The sequence below is a fragment of the Cydia strobilella genome, chromosome 25 (assembly GCF_947568885.1).
Source record: "Cydia strobilella chromosome 25, ilCydStro3.1, whole genome shotgun sequence".
In the NCBI taxonomy this organism is placed as follows: Eukaryota; Metazoa; Arthropoda; class Insecta; order Lepidoptera; family Tortricidae; genus Cydia; species Cydia strobilella.
Window position 1 is genome coordinate 1,163,150 of NC_086065.1, and position 17,995 is coordinate 1,181,144.

The following is a 17,995-nucleotide window of genomic DNA, read 5'->3' on the forward strand; positions in this document are numbered from 1 at the left end:
GAAACCATTGTGCATCTCATCGCGGTATCACGTTGGTTCGAAACTTTACTGCCGGCTCTTCTACCATTAGTCATGTCACAGAATATATAATAGTACTAGGTACAGCAGATTCACTCTCCAACATAACGCGTCTATTACGACAGATATGACCGCTAGGTGGCGCAAGCACGAGCGCCGTCCGTTCTTTAGCGGTGCGCGGCCATTACTAGGATAGGGACTTAGTGTATGCTTTAAATTTATTTTATTGTTTAATAATACCAATTTTTCGATTTCAATTTTAATTTTATATTTGTTTTTATTATTTTTATGACGTGTAAAAACTGATTATGAGCCTTGCAGCTTGAAATAAATGAATTTTAGTTTTTTTTTTTATTACTATGGCAAAACCCCAAAATTGAGGCGGCCGCAGGTACTTGTAGCGACGCGACGAAATCGCGGAGTGAGACACGCCTGGTCATGTATGTAATAATTGTGCATGTAACACATTATCTACAACGTAACAAAACAATATTGTCGACTAGTCGTTCTCATTCGTCGTTTTCAAGGTTCTCAGGGGTGGATTTAAAAAAAGATAACAGTTTTGGAATCTAAGATCATCTATCTAAGGTCATACGTAGGTTTTTGTCTGAATATGCATACTTAACTTACTAGTAATTTAAAATAACATAACAAGATAATATTTTTAAATACTTACAGAGACTGATCATTCTGTATATTAGAATCTTTATTTTCTTTATGCGGAATATTTGACACATTTTTGTCGTTATGTGTTTCATCTTTATTCTTTTTCTCACTGACTTTATTGTTAGTCTTTGGTTTTTCTTTATCTATTTTAGATTTGGTATTATTCTTGGGTACTCTTTCAAGCACTATAGCCCTGAAATTGAAAAAAAAAAACTACAGGTCATACTATTATTTTGCAGGTACCATAACGTAGGTATACCACTGTCTCATACCGGTAGATATACATATACAATACAAATATTCTTTATTGCTCACCAATATGAAAAAGAACATGACATACAAATTAAGCACATAACTAAAACTACGGTAGACAATAGACATATGCTATGGATGGTAGACATATGTATGTTTAGAAAAAAAAAACCGGCAAAGTGCGAGTCGGACTCACCCACCAAGGGTTCCGTACTTTTTAGTATTTGTTGTCATAGCGGCAACAGAAATACATCATATGTGAAAATTTCAACTGTCTAGCTATCACGGTTCATGAGATACAGCCTGGTGACAGTGGTGACAGACAGACGGACAGCGGAGTATTAGTAATAGGGTCCCGTTTTTACCCTTTAGGTACGGAACCCTAATTAGGTCTTTTCGCAGGCAAACATAATCATGTTATCTAGTAAAGAATTTTCTTAAAATCACTACCATCTTCCTTGCGTTTCCCCAGCATTTTTGCCCCGGCTCATGGGAGCCTGGGGTCCGTTTGGCAACTAATCCCAGGAATTGGTGTGGACACTATTTTTTACGAAAGCGACTGCCATCTGACCTTTCAACCCAGAGGGTAAATTAGGCCTTATTGGGATTAGTCCGGTTTCCTCGCGATGTTTTTTCTTCACCGAAAAGCGACTGGTGTATATCAAATGATATTTCGTACATAAGTTCCGATAAACTCATTGGTACGAGCCGGGGTATGAACCCGCGACCGGATTGTGAACCGCACAGCTCTTTTTTACCTTAAAATCACTACGTTAGTTATTAAATGCAGCTCATAATTTTTACCGAACTACAGCAAAACAAAAAATCAAAAACTTACGCTGTATCTCTATGACTAGTTTCCTTAAGCGTCACCTCAAACTTACAATCAACACATGCCTCCATGGCCTCCCAAAGCGGTGCGTAAAGCGACTTATACCCGAACCCAACATCCTTGTCTCGATACTTCAACAGATTATATATATACTCCGCTTGGTTTATATGCATTTCTTCATAGGACAATTTGGTTTGAGTACTTTTGATGAAGCGTAAAGTTTTGTTTAGGAAGCGGACTTTGAAGGTGCCGATGGGTTCTTCAGTGTTGGGAGAGCGGAACGGGCTTGCGTGTTGTTGCATGGTAGCTGGTCCTTGATGAGGCAGGGGAGCGCGAGGCTGTCGGAGGGCATGAGGTAGTGGAGCGCGTGGGTTTGCTGTGTGAGGTTGTCGGAGAGCTGAAGCTCTGGCTTGGATTAAGCGGTCGGCTATGGTGCTGTTAAATAAAAAATTGTTACATGATAAAGTATTTTTGCAAGTCCCTCAGTCTTCAAATTTTGGAGTGCAATATCTCGGTATTTTTAAATTCTAGAAAAAAGTTTATTTTGCAGTATTCTGTAAGATACAATCATAAAAAAGCAGTGTCAATTTGACCTCATCGACGATTTTTTTTCGAAGTCCTGATGGGTACCCTTTGCTACACCCCAACCGAACGCAATGATTGTTCATTTTTTTGCAAGGAAAGATGAGTGATGAAGAATGCTGCTTTTTGCAAATGCAGTACACAATGCATGATGTGATGTTTATATCTTTGTTTAAAAACCAAACTTCCCAGTTATGATATTTGGGAACTTTTCATATCATATTTCTACTCAGAATCATGAGGTCCTTTCAGCACAAAAAAAATCTAACAGAATGGCTATATGGCTAACTGAGGGAAACATTATTGCTTGAGCCTCCGGGTCTAAGTCGCACGGACGGCAAGCGGCCTGATAGCCTAACTTTGGTGCCGTGGGAGAGAGGACGATGCATGGTCTGGGACGCCACGTGCGTCAGCACCTTCGCCGCCTCTCATATCAGTCGCATAGCACGCGCGGCCGGGTCCGGCGGCCGAGTCTCAGGCGGCGGTGAAGCGCCAAAAATATGCTCCATTGGGCTTGGGGTATATTTCATATCATATCATATCATTTATTCCATTTTCGTCCCTTTTGCGGTGGAAAAGGCGGGTTGCTGGGGTGCTGACGCGAAATAACTTGTGCGTGACATAGGCCGTCGACTTAGACAGAAGGGAGAGGACCCCCGCTCCGAATCGTTCCTGGTGCAGAGGCTGTCCATCTAGCGGGGTAATGCCGTGAGCATTATGGGCACTTTTGCACCCAGAGCGATAACGAACGGGGTTGACTAATAGTTACCTGATGTAATTATTTGTATTCGTAGATTTAATCGTTAATTTATTAAAATGAATAAATAAATAAATGTATTATTAAACTAAATCAGCTACTAAAAAAACATTATTATTTTATAACTTACCTCAGGTTGACTGGCTTTTTCTTAATCTTATTAGAAAATATCTTTTTATACACTAAGAGGCTGTAAAAAAAAAATTCAAAGATAATCCTCAATAAATTGACCCCGTTTCAAGCAAGATATAACTTAATTAAATAGATTTTTTTATTTATTTATTTCTCTTCTTCTTCAGTCGGTCCCTCAATACTGAGGATCGTGACATCATGTCCTTCTGCTGAAGACCATAGGGTTCTGTTCCTCGCCAAGCGCATGGCCTCGTGCAGTTTTAGTTGCATAGGTGCCGTAATTTGAGCACACCATCTAGTGGGAGGAGGGCCCTGAGGTCTCGTGCCTTCAACTTTGCCCGTCATTATTACTCTTTTTTTTTATTTAATTCAGACTAAAAAAATCCATATTTGTGCCATTTTCAATCAAAAGGGTACATATTGTCGGTTGTCAATAAGGCGCTATTTCCATACAGCTTCAATTTGAAATCAACCTTATTGACAAGCGACAATGTGGTACCTTTTGGTTGAAAATGTCACATTTTGTTAATAATACTTAAACTAGGGAACCTATAAACTAAGTGTTAGTCTAATTAGTGTAGTCTAATTAGTGTTAGTCTAATTAGTTCTTGTCATGATAATCATGATCAAATAAAAAAGTACACAGAATTTGTTAGGGTAACCTCTATCATACCACTCTCGGATCCAATCTGTCCATATTACTATGAAAAGTAAGGGTAAGTAACATTTTATTTAACTAACTCATAAAAGAAAATCGTATAGTGTTTTCTATAAGAAATTATATCTATCTAATGTAATGAGGCATCATTTTAAATTTGTAAACTTACTTTCCTCTCTCATAAACATGTGTCCAACGAAACACCTCCCGGGACATCTCCAGGACTTCAATTATCTCCTCTGCAAGCACTCTGTCCCGATCCTTAAAGGCCTTGCTCTTCAAATTCCTTGTATCAGTGACCAAATTTACCAAAAACCCCTCGACGTAAGGCGAAATGGAGGGAAAGTATACTTCACTGTTGTTTCTTTTCAAAAAGTCCAGTGTTTTTTGGAGATAATCGCACACTTCCATGGGTTCCATGGATTTCATGGCTTTCTCAAACTCCATTAGGTTTTTTGAAGCCATGTTGACAGTGTTTTGGCAATTGCACAAAAGTTTCTTGATTTCAAGGATGCCTAAAGTTCCGCGTGACTATATGAATCGTGCATGATTATAGACATTTTTACTATTCATACCAACGATGAGAAGTAGTAATAGTTGTCATGATATGATCATGAACCATGAACACACTGTAAATGCAAATTCGTACTTGTGGGTACCCACACTTCTGGAAAATTAAAAAAACCGCGTTGTCAGCGAAATATGCAAACAAAAAGTAATTAAGATACTTTTAAATAACTTAGAAACTCTAGTTAAATAAGTTTAAGTTATTAACGAGAATATTATTGATGAATAAAATGAGATTTTTCTTAAAAACTGCAGGTATTTCGCAAAACAACAAACAGAAAACTGAGAAGAGAAGATGTCAAGAAGAAAATTCAAAAATCAGTGACAGACGTTTTGATTCTTGAAATTCTTCAAGAAATAATATTGACCCATCATACAAACATACCTTAAATTCAAACAAACAAAATTTATTTAAGTAGGATAATTAATCAAATATTACAAGATATAAAAGTTTATTATAAATATTTGCCTTACACGATAGTTACGATACGGTGTGTCAACTCGTTCTAGTCGTTCTAAAATAGATAATGGAATAACAAAACGCAGTCAAAGCTGTTTGAAACATAGTTTTTACTGCCTATTTTATAATTATTTCATATGGCAACATTCTTTTGAGGTTACATTACAAATGTCAATTTGTGTTTTACAAAATGTACACAAATTATTTCTGGAATCATCGTTTAATTCTAAATTAAAGTGCTACAATTAAATAACCAATTCATTAATAATGTCTTTCGACGTCAATTGGGATGTCGAAAGTCAGAGAGAAGACCACGAATGCGAAGAACATTGGCAGTTAAGAAAGGCGTTCATAGAACAATGGAAGAACGAATATCCTAAAGACAGGCTGGTTTGCCTAGCAAGGGTTTTCGCTAACATGGAGTTTATGGGTTGCCGGTACCCCACAGAAGTCATGCAAGAAGTTGCAAGGCTCTCAGAAGCAGTAAGCTCACTTTTCCCTCATGACGCTGATGTTTGTCTAACCACAGCATCCTTCGAGTTGTTTTTTAGTCAAAAGCACGTTAACTATAACTTCCCGCATAGTACGTAACTTTCCTTTTGTCCCATGAGACTTGTTTTCATCAAATTTATCCCCCGTTCTAGGCTAATTTTTGTTTTGTCCAATTAAATGATAACACTAACTATAACGAATTATTTCATAGGTAGCAAGCGCTTACAGAAAGTCCAAGAAAGGCAAACTCCAAAGGACATTTGTATCAGCCTCTGACGCTGCTGAGGACAGAGCAAGAGGTGTCAAGCGTGAAGGTGGCATCATCAAAGATGGCCCGGCACCGAAATCTTCTAAAATCCAGTTTGTGAAACAGGGCCAGGGGGGCAATGAAGAGGAGAGTGAGGATACGGATGTGGAAAGTAGAATAAGGAATTTGATTAGTTCAAGGTAAATCAATGTATTTTTAGGGTTCCGTACCCAAAGGGTAAACACGGGACCCTATTACTGAGACTCCGCTGTCTGTCTCCAGGCTGTATCTCATGAACCCTGATAGCTAGAGAGTTGAAATTTTTACAGATGATGTATTTCTGTTGACACTGTAACAAAAAATACTAAAAACAGAATAAAATAAATATTTAAGTGGGGCTCCCATACAACAAACGTCATTTATTTTGCCGTTTTTTTGCGTAATGGTACTTACGGAACCCTTCGTGCGCAAGTCCGAGTCACTCAACCAATTTTTTTACTTATTTATTATAATGTATCAGGGATCAAAAATCTTTAAACATTGGCGACATGGTATTAAAAAAAAATCTAGTACTAATAAAGCCAAAAATCAAAGCTATTGTATTGTAGTTCGGGCGATTATCCGCAACTCGATGACTGGCAGCTATTTTGCGTGATTGAATCAAAGCTACTGTTTGTACATTCCAGCATATCCAGCAAATCAACCGAGGAAGCCCGGAAACCCCTCGGGGATCTTAACGAGTACCTGAAAGACCTGAGCAGCGTACGGTGCCTGGACGCCCGGGTGTTCGATGACAGCATGTTCTTCAGCAGCTTTGGACAGCTGGTACTGCTCATCAGGCCCTGGGCGGGAAAATGGTGGAATATACAGAGTGAGTACATGAGAAAGCAAAAGCACCCAACATGTTATTTCTTCTTCTTTGTCGTAACCTCATGGCTGAGGGACGTGACGAGTGTGGACACTCTTCACCAGTGCTCTCCAGGCCGCTCTGTCTTGGGTCCAGTGCATGCTAGCCTGCAGTGTGGCGTTTGTCTGTCGTTTGACATGTTATTTATTTATATATAACTTTTAAACTTTTCTTCCCAAGTACGAGTAACTCGACACAATACTTGAATACCTTTTCCTTCCATCGGCTCTAGTATTTATTCCTTTTGACTTCTGTTATCTACTCCTGAGGCACAAAGGCGATAATTTAAATAATTGTGAAGTTTTCAAGCCAGGTACCACATTGTCGCTTATCATAAGGACAAAATTGGATTGTATCTTTATACAAATAACCTGTCAGAGCGTCCTTATGGCAAGCGACAATGTGGTACCTTTTGATTGAAAACGACACAATTAGTAGAGTTAGACCAAGTAAAGTCTACAACGTTTTTGATTTTGATGTATGTCATAATTTCATAGAAATTTGACGTTTAAAATAACACTTGCACTGCGTGTGCTAACAAAATTGTTGCAGACTTATCTTGGTCTGACTTTATGTATGTATGTATTTATGAATGTATGCTCTTATCATAACTAAACTAACCTATGTAACTAAAGTAACTAAACCTGTTTATTTCAGCAAGCTGTCAAGTTTGCAACATCCCGTTCAGCTCAACATTTGAAGACGGCGCCATGTCCATGCTCATCAACGGGCTACTGGTAGCCCGCGCCACGGGGGCTTCTAAAGTGGACGCCAAGTGCAACGTCGAGATTATGGCTTGGAATGTAAGAATTTTTATTCTTAAAGCAAGCGGAGAGTTTATCTGCTTGCACACATTTTCGTCATTTATTTAAACATCATTGTCCTCGCGTTGTCCCGGCATTTTGCCACGGCTCATGGGAGCCTGGGGTCCGCTTTGACAACTAATCCCAAGAATTGACGTAGGCACTAATTTGCCATCCGACCTTCCAACCCAGAGGGGAAACTAGGCCTTATTGGGATTAGTCCGGTTTCCTCACGATGTTTTCCTTCACCGAAAAGCGACTGGTAAATATCAAATGATATTTCGTACATAAGTTTCGAAAAACTTATTGGTACGAGCGGTGTTGAACCCGCGACCTCCGGATTGCAAGTCGCACGCCCTTACCACTAGGCCACCAGCGCTTTCGTCATTTATTTAAACGTTTTATTTATAAGCAGCTAAGGGTATTTGTTCCTGAGTAATGGATCTGGTATAGTATGAATTACCTAACTTCAGGCTCGGACCCTAATTTATGTCGTTCCCAAGCTAAAGGTGGCTGACATTGTGGCTTGGCATAAGGACCCTCTGACCATTCGTATAAAGATACAAGCAAATTCCATCCTTATGATAAGCGACATTGTGGTACGTTTTGCTTGAAAACGTCACATTTTACTGATTATTACAGAGACTACGGGAGGAAGTGATAACAGTCGTAGTTAAAGAACAATTCAGAGCAGATGGTGGCGCCATCTCCGTCAGCGAAGTGACGGGGCGGCGCGACGACGAGTTCGGAGCGCCCGTTGAGAACAGTGTCGCCACTAAGTAAGATCATTTATTTCGTTCTCTACTACCCCTTTTTTACCTTTTATTGACTCCATATGTGTAATTGTTTTTTTGTAATTTTTGGTTTATTTTATTGCTTGGAAAAATTGACATGTAAAAGTGCCCTAGTGGCCTATTTGCTGAATATATGTTTGATGTTTGACAATATGCTTATTTGTAGAGATGCCCCGAATAGTGATTTTGGCCGAATACCGAATATTCGGCATGGCATGCGAACATTTTGAGTCACAATTATTATGAAACCTAGAGATGCAACGGATAGTTGTTTGGCCGGATACCGGATGTTCGGCCTGACGCATGACCATCGGCCGAATATTTTGCCGTTCTATCGCAATGCATGATTTATGTATCCGTGCCAAATTGCAGCTTTCTAGCACTAACGATCAAGGAGTAAAATCTCGGACAGACAGACAGATAGACATGGCGAAACTATAAGAGTTTTTAGGTGACTACGCAACCCTAAAAAGTGTCAGTCTGATTGTATTTGGATGGTCGCAGCGACAAAGGTTGCTCGTGCGCGGATACCCTTATTTATTTTTTCTTATTTAACTGTGTCGACTGTCATGTTATTTTATGTATTTTTAGGGTTCCGTACCCAAAGGGTAAAAACGGGACCCTATTACTAAGACTCCGCTGTCCGTCTGTCTGTCACCAGGCTGTATCTCATGATCCGTGATAGCTAGACAGTTGAAATTTACACAGATGATGTATTTCTGTTGCCGCTATAACAACAAATACTAAAAAGTACGGAACCCTCGGTGCGCGAGACCGACTCGCACTTGGCCGGTTTTTTCTCCTTGACTGTTACCTTCCGTGATCCTCTCACTTGATGGTCTCATCGGAAGATCAGCGCTGGAAGCCACCAGCAACATGCTGAAATGAGGCCATTTCGTGGCACTTTAATTTTATTTTATGTTTTCTTTTATAGTATGTAACGTTTGTTTGTGTTTACGAATAAAATATTATTGTATTGTATTGTATTTGCTATTCGTGTCGTGTAGGATGATGAAGCTGATGGGGTGGAAGGGCGGCGGGCTGGGCGCCGACGCGCAGGGTATAGAGGAGCCCATCAAGCCGCACCTACAAATGGTCAGTGATACTAGCTTTTGTACTCTGGATTTGTGCTAATAATAAAGAGAATAGAGTGTATAGAGAGTTATTGTCATAGTACATTTTGTAGTCATAGCATAGAGTAACTTATACTAGAGCGGTACTGTCATAGTAAATTTTGTAACCCCAGTAAATTCACTGCCATCTGTTGACACACTTTAAAACTAAAAATGAAGATTTATAAAAATACGATAGAATGTATTTAAATATAGATAAATGATTTTTTTTATTTGCATTAATTATTTTTATGATTTTGACCCATGTTCTTTCACTGATATGCGTTAAAATTGTTAAATAACAAACGAAACCGTCAACGCCATCTATACGACTGTAGGCCAAAACTAGTAGCGCCCTCTGAACGAGAATCAAATTTTCTTGATTTTCGAGGCACGTTTTATCCTTAGACTGTATCCATCTATTACGGAGTTATATCTATCTTTGGTCATAGTAAATTTACTGCCATCATTCGACACAGGATTAAAACTAAAATTGGAAATGTATAAATATATCAAAAAAATATATATATCCTTTCATCTGTGGGGACTGTTGGCGACCCGAATTGGGCATAAGTTGTTGTGCATTTTTAAATTCAATTTTTTGGACTTCAAGGTCACTATTTAAATAAAATATCTTTGACAATCCACAGATGAAAGGTTATATAAGGACATATGGATATTTTTGTTTGGAACGCCATAATATATGACTTTGACCCCATATTCTTTTACTGATATGTGTTAAAATTGTTTAATATCAAACGGTGTCGTCAACGCCATCTACACGAGCGTCACAAGTATAGGCCAAAGGTGTAAGTGATGAGCTCTTCGAGTCGAGTACCGTGTTTAGGCTACGGAACTCGCTGAGTGGCCTAAGTAAGGTGGGAGACATCTCTTTCACTCGGCATTTAGAATTTAATAGATTTGTTTTCCAGGTGAACCGCCAAGGTCTGGGCAGTACCTGCTCCGACGCCCAGAGCCTCCGACGAGCGGCCTTCACCCTAATGAGGCGGTACTTAGCGTCAGACTGTCTGGACGTGGACCTTATCTTCAGCAGGGACTTCTCTAAGGAGGAGCGGGCTTCCTTACACCAGGTAAACCTTGTCATGAGGCGGTACTTAGCTTCAGACTGTCTGGACGTGGATCTTATCTTCAGCAGGGACTTCTCTAATGAGGAGCGGGCTTCCTTACATCAGGTAAACTGTGTCATACGTCAGGTAAACCTTGTCATGAGGCGGTACTTAGCTTCAGACTGTCTGGACCTGGACCTTATCTTCAGCAGGGACTTCTCTAAGGAGGAGCGGGCTTCCTTACATCAGGTAAACCTTGTCATGAGGCGGTACTTAGTTTCAGACTGTCTGGACGTGGATCTTATCTTCAGCAGGGACTTCTCTAATGAGGAGCGGGCTTCCTTACATCAGGTAAACTGTGTCATACGTCAGGTAAACCTTGTCAAAAGGCGATACTTAGCTTCAGACTGTCTGGACGTCGACCTTATATTCAGTAAAGACTTCTTTAAGAAAGAGCGGTCTATCTTACATCAGGTAAACTTTGTCATACGTCAGGTAAACCTTGTCAAAAGGCAATACTTAGCTTCAGACTGTCTGGACGTCGACCTTATATTCAGTAAAGACTTCTCCAAAGAAGGGCGGTCTATCTTACATCAGGTAAACTTTGTCATACGTCAGGTAAACCTTGTTATGAGGCGATACTCTAATCTAAATCAAAATATTTATCTATTTCAGTTTATAATTTTAGATGTTTTTGATTGTATTTGTGTTTTCAGGTCGCGCAGAAGGTCGGCCTGGCAAGCAGAAGCTACGGGGCTGGAGAGGAAAGGTATGAAATGGCACAGAAATCAATACCCCATGCTCATATCACATTCAGAGTGCATGCTGTCGATATTGACACTTTTATTCGAGCCGACATACCCAGTCCCGCGGAGGCTGGGGGCGAACACCGCGAGGCCGTTCTAAAACACATGATACACGGTACATGTGGAGGAAATCATCGTACCGATCTGCAATGGGACAGTGAATCTAAGAAATGCACACGATATTTAACTAAAAAAGAAACTCCAGTGACTCGAATCCAGACTGCGACGACAAAGGATTTACTCAATTTCGCCGCCATAGTAAAAGGTAAGGTAAGGTAAGGTAGTGTTGTGTTCCTGCCGGTGAGTAAGGTTGCCAGAGCTCGAGGGAGAGGAGTGTTAGGGTCGGCAACGCGCATGTAACTCCTCTGGAGTTGCAGGCGTACATAGGCTACGGAGACTGCTTAACATCAGGCGGGCCGTATGCTTGTTTGCCACCGACGTAGTATAAAAAAAATGGTATATTGGATAATGAAAGTGCCATGATCACAGATTTAATATATACACTAGATGACGCAAATACCACGATTTGTATTGAAACCAAGCGTGCCGACTTTTTCATACAAAATTAACGCATAATATAATTTTAAAATTACTTATCTGTGATAGGAAATATATTATGTTCTTGCCTTTGTGTGCTCGCAATTATTGGGCTGTTGCAGTTAATTATCATGCAACGAAGCATTTTTTAAGTTTTCACGGACGTCCGGCTGCAACAACTGACGCGCGTGGACTGTAAAGAGCGACGGTCAACCTCGACGCTTGGTCGGGGTTCGGACACGCGAAGTAGATGCATTTGCGTCTTCTATGGTATATTTATTTTTGTGGTCATGATACATGGAAACTAATGTTTATTAATAAACATATTTTAATTTAAGCTTTCTTGTGTAAATAAAAGCACTGAGTATGTTTTGCACGTCTATTATTCTTTAAATTCACGACGGCTGTTGCCTTCATTTTGTAAACTTTTCTGTGTTAAAACTTATGGAGTAAAATCAGTTCAAACGTCCACTTTATGTGGGACATTCCAACAGCAACACTCTCTAGTGCTGCACTCTGGTGGCAGAACATTGCAGTAATACCACAGAATAAGCATAGAGTAACTTATACTAGAGCGGTACTGTCATAGTAAATTTTGTAACCCCAGTAAATTCACTGCCATCTGTCGACACACTTTAAAACTAAAAATAAATATTTATAAAAATACGATAAAATGTATTTAAATATGGATAAATGATTTTTTTTATTTGCATTAATTATTTTTATGATTTTGACCCATGTTCTTTCACTGATATGCGTTAAAATTATAAATAACAAACGATACCATCAACGCCCTCTATACGAGTGTAGGCCAAAACTAGTGGCGCCCTCTGATCGAGAATCAAATTTTCGTGATTTTCGAGGCACGTTTTTTCCTTAGACTGTATCCATCTATTACGGAGTTATATCTAAATTTGGAATAAGTAATAGTATTATCATACAGAACGGCCACGACCCGCCCCGCCCCGACTCGAATGCCCTCGCCCCGCGACACCAGATTGACGGCCGTTTGCCGGCCGCTCAGTACTATTTTTAAGCAACACTCACACAATGACGCATGACGCGTGTACAGACGTGCTGTTCACACATAGAAACGCAAGTGATTTTTGATGTATAGCGTGTTCGCCTTGTGATAATAATAAATAATAAAATAAAAAATAAAAAGCCTTTTATTTCTTTACATTTTTTCATATTTGTTTAAGCGTTCTATATATATATAATATTATTCAAGAACCCCGTTTTCACAGGTGAAGGCCTCCTCCAAAGCCTTCCATGTATCTCGGTCCTTGGCCACTTGTATCCAATTTGGCCCAGTAATTTTGGTGATATCATCTTGCCATCTTATAGTAGGTCTTCCTATCTCTCTTTTTCCTAGAGATCCTTTCCACGACGTCACCCTTGCTGTCCAGCGCCTGTCTTGAGTACGTGCTACATGGCCTGCCCACCTCCATTTAAGATTTTTGGCATAGCTGAGAGCATCTAAGCTCTTTGTGTGTTGTCTTATTTTTGTATGGTTGTGGTAATACCCCCTATTAATTTCAGATTCCTAGTGGTAAAGAAGAAGCTGGACCCCTTCTCGCTCGCACGCGCCGTGTTAGAGAAGGGCGGCAACACCCCCAAGTACCAGGTGTTCATACCGTGCGGCGCCAGTAAAAGAAATCAAAGAAATGGAAGATATTAATACATTTTACACTGGGCAAAATTAAAAAAAAAAATGTTTTTTGTAATAATTAAATGGGATCTTATCGTCCTAATGTTTTGTATTCACGTAGCCGTTTCGAACGTGTCTTCAAACTGTTTTATTATTATGGATGTTGTGAAAAAACAAAAACGTTGATGAAATATAATAGATTGTTAACCAAGGGATGAAAGGTAGTCCCGAGACTGAAAGGGTGCCTTTCACCCAAGTTAAACACTACTTTTCATTTCGAATACGAGGAAAATAAAATACATGTGCATTTAAATAAAAACGGCTAAGAATAAACTTCAGTTGTATTTCTTAAGGGTACTTTCAATTAACAATTTAGGTAAAAATATCGTTATTTATGGAATAGGGAGTTAATTATCTGAATGAAATTTGTACAACAAATCCATTTGAAACCAAAATTTTAATTGGTTATTGTAAAAAAAGGAAAAAAACTTACTTAGAAAGTACAGTGCTCTAGAGCGGAACCGTATCATTTTCTGCACACTTAGAACAACAACGACCAACTTTCAGAGCATGTGAAATGAAAAATAAAATGCGTAATCATTTTTTTATCAACGTTTTTGTTTCTCTTCTCATGATTCCTTTGTCATGTTAAATCCTATAAAATGTGTAATAGCTTAATTAGTTTTACAAGTGACATAGATTTTGATTTAATAAAGTATTTTTATTGTACTTTGGTGTTTGATTGGAATACTCTTTAAGCTGAACAAGCTTTTTAATCCAGTAACGTTGTCGCCTTTTGTCGTTAAAAAGGCGACAAAGTTACTGCTAACTAATCCATTTTTTTAGGGTTCCGTACCCAAAGGGTAAAAACGGGACCCTATTACTAAGACTCCGCTGTCCGTCTGTCTGTCACCAGGCTGTATCTCATGAACCGTGATCAGGGACCGGACAACCCTTTCCGCGATAAAACCCTTTCAATGGGCGACACTTAAACACGGCTAACACATTGAAAGACTTTCCCTTTTGAACTGCAAGCCCATTCATACCCTTACCTTTGACTAACCCTTACCGAAAAGCTAACCAAAAATAAGGCTAGCTCTTAATAAGGGTTACCCTTATCTTTAAGCGCTTTTTATAAAGGTTTCCCTTTGCGTGAAAGAGACAGGATTAGTATATATCTACGGTAGTGTATGAAAAGGAAGGAAAATACGTGCCTAGTCAAAGAACGCCGCCGTCGCCGCCGACGATCGCTCGGATTCGAAGTAATGTGTGCTTTATGAACAAGGTAGACGAATTAAATTAGCACGCTTATATGCTAAAAGGGAAGCCCTTTATAAGGCTAACCCTTATAAGCAATATGCAAGGTGTTGGTGAGCGGATGATAAGGGTTTTGTAAGGGTATTTGGGCTACCGATTACTCAAATGTGGTAGCTTTATATAAGGGTTTTTAAAACCAAAACAAAGGGTTTCGTCTGGCAAAGGGTATGGTGAGTTAAGCCTTATGCAATACCCTTATAAAACCCCGATAAGGGATAGCGGGCCGGTCCCTGACCGTGATTAGCTATCACAGTTGAAACTTTCACAGATCATGTATTCTGTTGCCGCTATAACAACAAATACTAAAAAGTACGGAACCCTCGGTGCGCGAGTCCGACTCGCACTTAGCCGGTTTTTTGCTTACTTGTTTATGATGTTGGCCCAATAGACCTGTACCGCTGGCTATATTTTGACCCCTAGGTTATAAAAATATTAAAGTCAATTCTGTTTTCGCTTATGAATACTTTGTTAAGATGTAAATCTTACATTTTGTTTTGTGTCATATATATAATTTGCTTTTCTAGTAATTTGTTATTTTGTGGTAATTATTTTTTATTTTGAATTATCTTGGAGAAAAAAATATTCGAGAGAACACATGTAACTGTGTTGCATTTAGGATAGTGTTTTTAGTGTGAAAACATAGTTTGTGTCAATTACGTCCACTGCAATCTGATACTATGTCATAATATTCTAAATGACACAAAAAAAAATTAGAGTTAAAAAAAATTACTTAGGTCGAATTTAATCGTTTAAATAGGTCCATTAAATGATTTTGTGTCTTATTAAGGCATAGCTTCATAAGATATTTGATGATTTTGTTGTAACAGGCAGTCACCGTTACAAAAGAATATTAAAGATATTAGAGTTTACATCTTATTAATTTGAAATGCAAGATAAATAAGATGTATGAATTTGTGTCACTTGCATCCACTGCATAAACAAATATTACAAAAATATTATTTGCGTTCAAACGAAGCTAGCGGGCGGTCTGAATGGGCAACGGAGGCCGTGCAGGGTGGGGCCGCGGCGTGACCTTGCCGTACGCAACGCATGTTTACTTCGCCTGTGCGCCAAATTAACGCAACTTATTCAAAGAAGTTACGCAAACAACACAACAACAAGCAACAAGCAAGCAAAGAATGCGTCGAATTATCTTTTACCTATTTAAAACTCATAGATATTGTACAATGTCACCATTATGCAAAAGAACTGTAAGTACATGTTTGATTTGCGAGCGAGCTGGCAACATTGCGCAGGGAAATCTTAAAAATATCGCGTTTACGTGAACGCCACATACATTTGTGACAGTGATAGGGAAAAGGTACCACTAAAGTAAAATTTGGTTATTAACCCTTAAATGCATAATGATGTATATATGCATGGTATATTTGATGGTCCGTGGCTCAATATGCAGCTATCCAAAATATTATTCCCTCAATCTATACAACATGACACATCTATTTCAATTTATTAAAAAGTTATACAAAAAATCATGCATTTAAGGGTTAATACCGTGACTTTCTTTCATTCTTTGATAAAAAAAATTGCTATTTATGCAACAAGTGCGGAAGTCATCTTTACGCACGTGTATCATACAATGTTTTACTATGCATTGTGCGAGTAAATAAAAAAACATGTCATGGCAAATAAGTTTAATTATTAAAAGGAGTGTTTTAAATCGACACGAGTTGCGAATTACTTATTCGCACGTGTATCGTACGTTTTACAGTACATATGGCCCTTTAAACTTTCGACATATGCACGGTAAGTGCTCTTTTCCGCACTAGTGCGAGAAAGTAGCACCATATGTACTGTAAAAAAAAATTGAAAACAAAAAGCACTAGTGCGGAAAAGCAGTACTTTCCGCACGATATGGCTCCGTAGGAAACGCACTTTTCGAGCACATGCATTGTAAAAAAATATATAGGACTGTATCTCCTAAATCATGCGTCGTAGCGCAAAAATAATAAAATTTTCGTTCCCCTTTATGTAACCCAAAAGACATACATGAAAAATACAATGAAAAAAAAAGAAACAAAATCTTTATAGGGCTGTATTAGCTGTATCTCCTATATCGTGCATCGTAGCGCAAAAATAATCAAATTTTCGCTCCCCTTAAGAAACCCTTAATTAAAACTTAAAAAAAAAACCAGGAAAAAACTTTATAGAGCTATTATAGCTATATATATAGATATAATATCTCCTAAACCGTGCGTGGTGGCGCAAAAATAATAAAAATTTCGTTCCCCTTTATGAAGCCCCAAAGTAATATACTAAAAACACAATGAAAAAAAAGAAAAAAAATAACAAAAAAACTTTATAGGGCTGTATCTCCTACACCGTGCATCGTAGCGCAAAAATAATTAAAAAAAAATCCCTTTAAGAAACCCCTAATTAAGATTGAAAAACGCAAAAAAGAAAAAGAGGAAAAAAAATCATTTTAGGGCTGTATCTCCTAAACCGTGCGTCGTAGCGCAAAAATAATAAAATTTTCGTTCCCCTTTACGGAACCCCAAAGTAATATACAAAAAACAATGAAAAAAAAAACAAAAAAAACTTTATAGGGCTGTATCTCCTAAACCGTCGTAGCGCAAAAATAATCAAATTTTCGTTCCCCTTTGTGGAACCCCAAACTAATATACAAAAAACACAATGAAAAAAAAAAACAAAAAAAAAAATCTTTATAGGGCTGCATCTCCTAAATCGTGCATCGTAGCGCAAAAATAATCAATTTTTCGTTCCCCTTTAAGGATCCCGTAATTAATACTTAAAAAAAAAAAACAAAAAAAAAACAGGAAAAAATCTTTATAAAGCTATATCTCCTAAACCGTGCGTGGTAGCGCAAAAAGAACAAAATTTTCGTTCCCCTTTACGGAACCCCTAAATAATATACAAAAAACACAATGAAAAAAAAACAACAAAAAAATCTTTATAGGGCTGCATCTCCTAAACCGTGCATCGTAGCACAAAAATAATCAAATTTTCGTTCCCCTTTAAGAAACCCTTAATTAAAACTTAAAAAAAAAACCAGGAAAAAAAACTTTATAGAGCTATTATAGCTATATATATAGATATAATATCTCCTAAACCGTGCGTGGTGGCGCAAAAATAATAAAATTTTCGTTCTCCTTTATGCAACCCATAATTTATATTTAAAAAAAAACGCAAAATTAAAAAAAAACATATCATTATCTCTTAAACCCTGCGTCGTAGTGCAAAAATAATTTAAAAAAAACCCTTTAAGAAACCCGTAATTAATACTTAAAAAAAAAACAAAAAAAAAACAGGAAAAAAAACTTTATAGAGCTGTATCTCCTAAACCGTGCGTGGTACCGCAA

The 17,995-nt window shown here is 38.3% G+C and overlaps 2 protein-coding genes across 3 annotated transcripts in view; one reads left to right on the top strand and one right to left on the bottom strand.

Moving 5' to 3' along the window:
- The window catches only part of LOC134752792 (uncharacterized), a 29,657-nt gene extending 25,117 nt beyond the window's left edge, over positions 1–4,540 (bottom strand). The window contains exons 1-4 of the mRNA XM_063688504.1: positions 4,067–4,540; positions 3,238–3,297; positions 1,775–2,203; positions 695–877 (exon numbers count right to left, since the gene is read on the bottom strand). Of these exons, the coding sequence (XP_063544574.1) occupies positions 695–877; positions 1,775–2,203; positions 3,238–3,297; positions 4,067–4,362 (968 nt within the window). The 5' untranslated portion in view covers positions 4,363–4,540. The remainder of the gene's footprint in view (positions 1–694; positions 878–1,774; positions 2,204–3,237; positions 3,298–4,066) is intronic.
- A 552-nt stretch (positions 4,541–5,092) lies between these two features.
- Positions 5,093–14,069, top strand: LOC134752929 (uncharacterized). 2 transcript variants are annotated; one of them, XM_063688711.1, is made up of 9 exons: positions 5,093–5,407; positions 5,628–5,863; positions 6,350–6,534; positions 7,228–7,373; positions 8,016–8,152; positions 9,175–9,262; positions 10,212–10,370; positions 11,063–11,115; positions 13,232–14,069. In XM_063688711.1, the coding sequence occupies exons 1-9, from the start codon at positions 5,192–5,194 to the stop codon at positions 13,368–13,370; spliced, it is 1,359 nt and encodes a 452-aa protein (XP_063544781.1). In that variant the 5' UTR covers positions 5,093–5,191; the 3' UTR covers positions 13,371–14,069. The 2 variants fall into 2 exon arrangements, 1 of the variants encoding a protein (XP_063544781.1); XR_010128774.1 differs by lacking the exons at positions 5,093–5,407; positions 5,628–5,863; positions 6,350–6,534; ... (2 more) ...; positions 9,175–9,262; positions 10,212–10,370 and adding an exon at positions 10,836–10,943.
- The last annotated feature ends 3,926 nt before the right edge of the window (positions 14,070–17,995 follow it).

Bases quoted from the DNA above. Each gene is read 5' to 3' on its own strand.
- LOC134752929 (XM_063688711.1), top strand. From the start codon at position 5,192: ATGTCTTTCGACGTCAATTGGGATGTCGAAAGTCAGAGAGAAGACCAC. The intron at 5,408-5,627 runs GTAAGCTCACTT...ATTATTTCATAG, and splicing joins TTGCAAGGCTCTCAGAAGCA to GTAGCAAGCGCTTACAGAAA. The intron at 11,116-13,231 runs GTATGAAATGGC...TATTAATTTCAG, and splicing joins TACGGGGCTGGAGAGGAAAG to ATTCCTAGTGGTAAAGAAGA.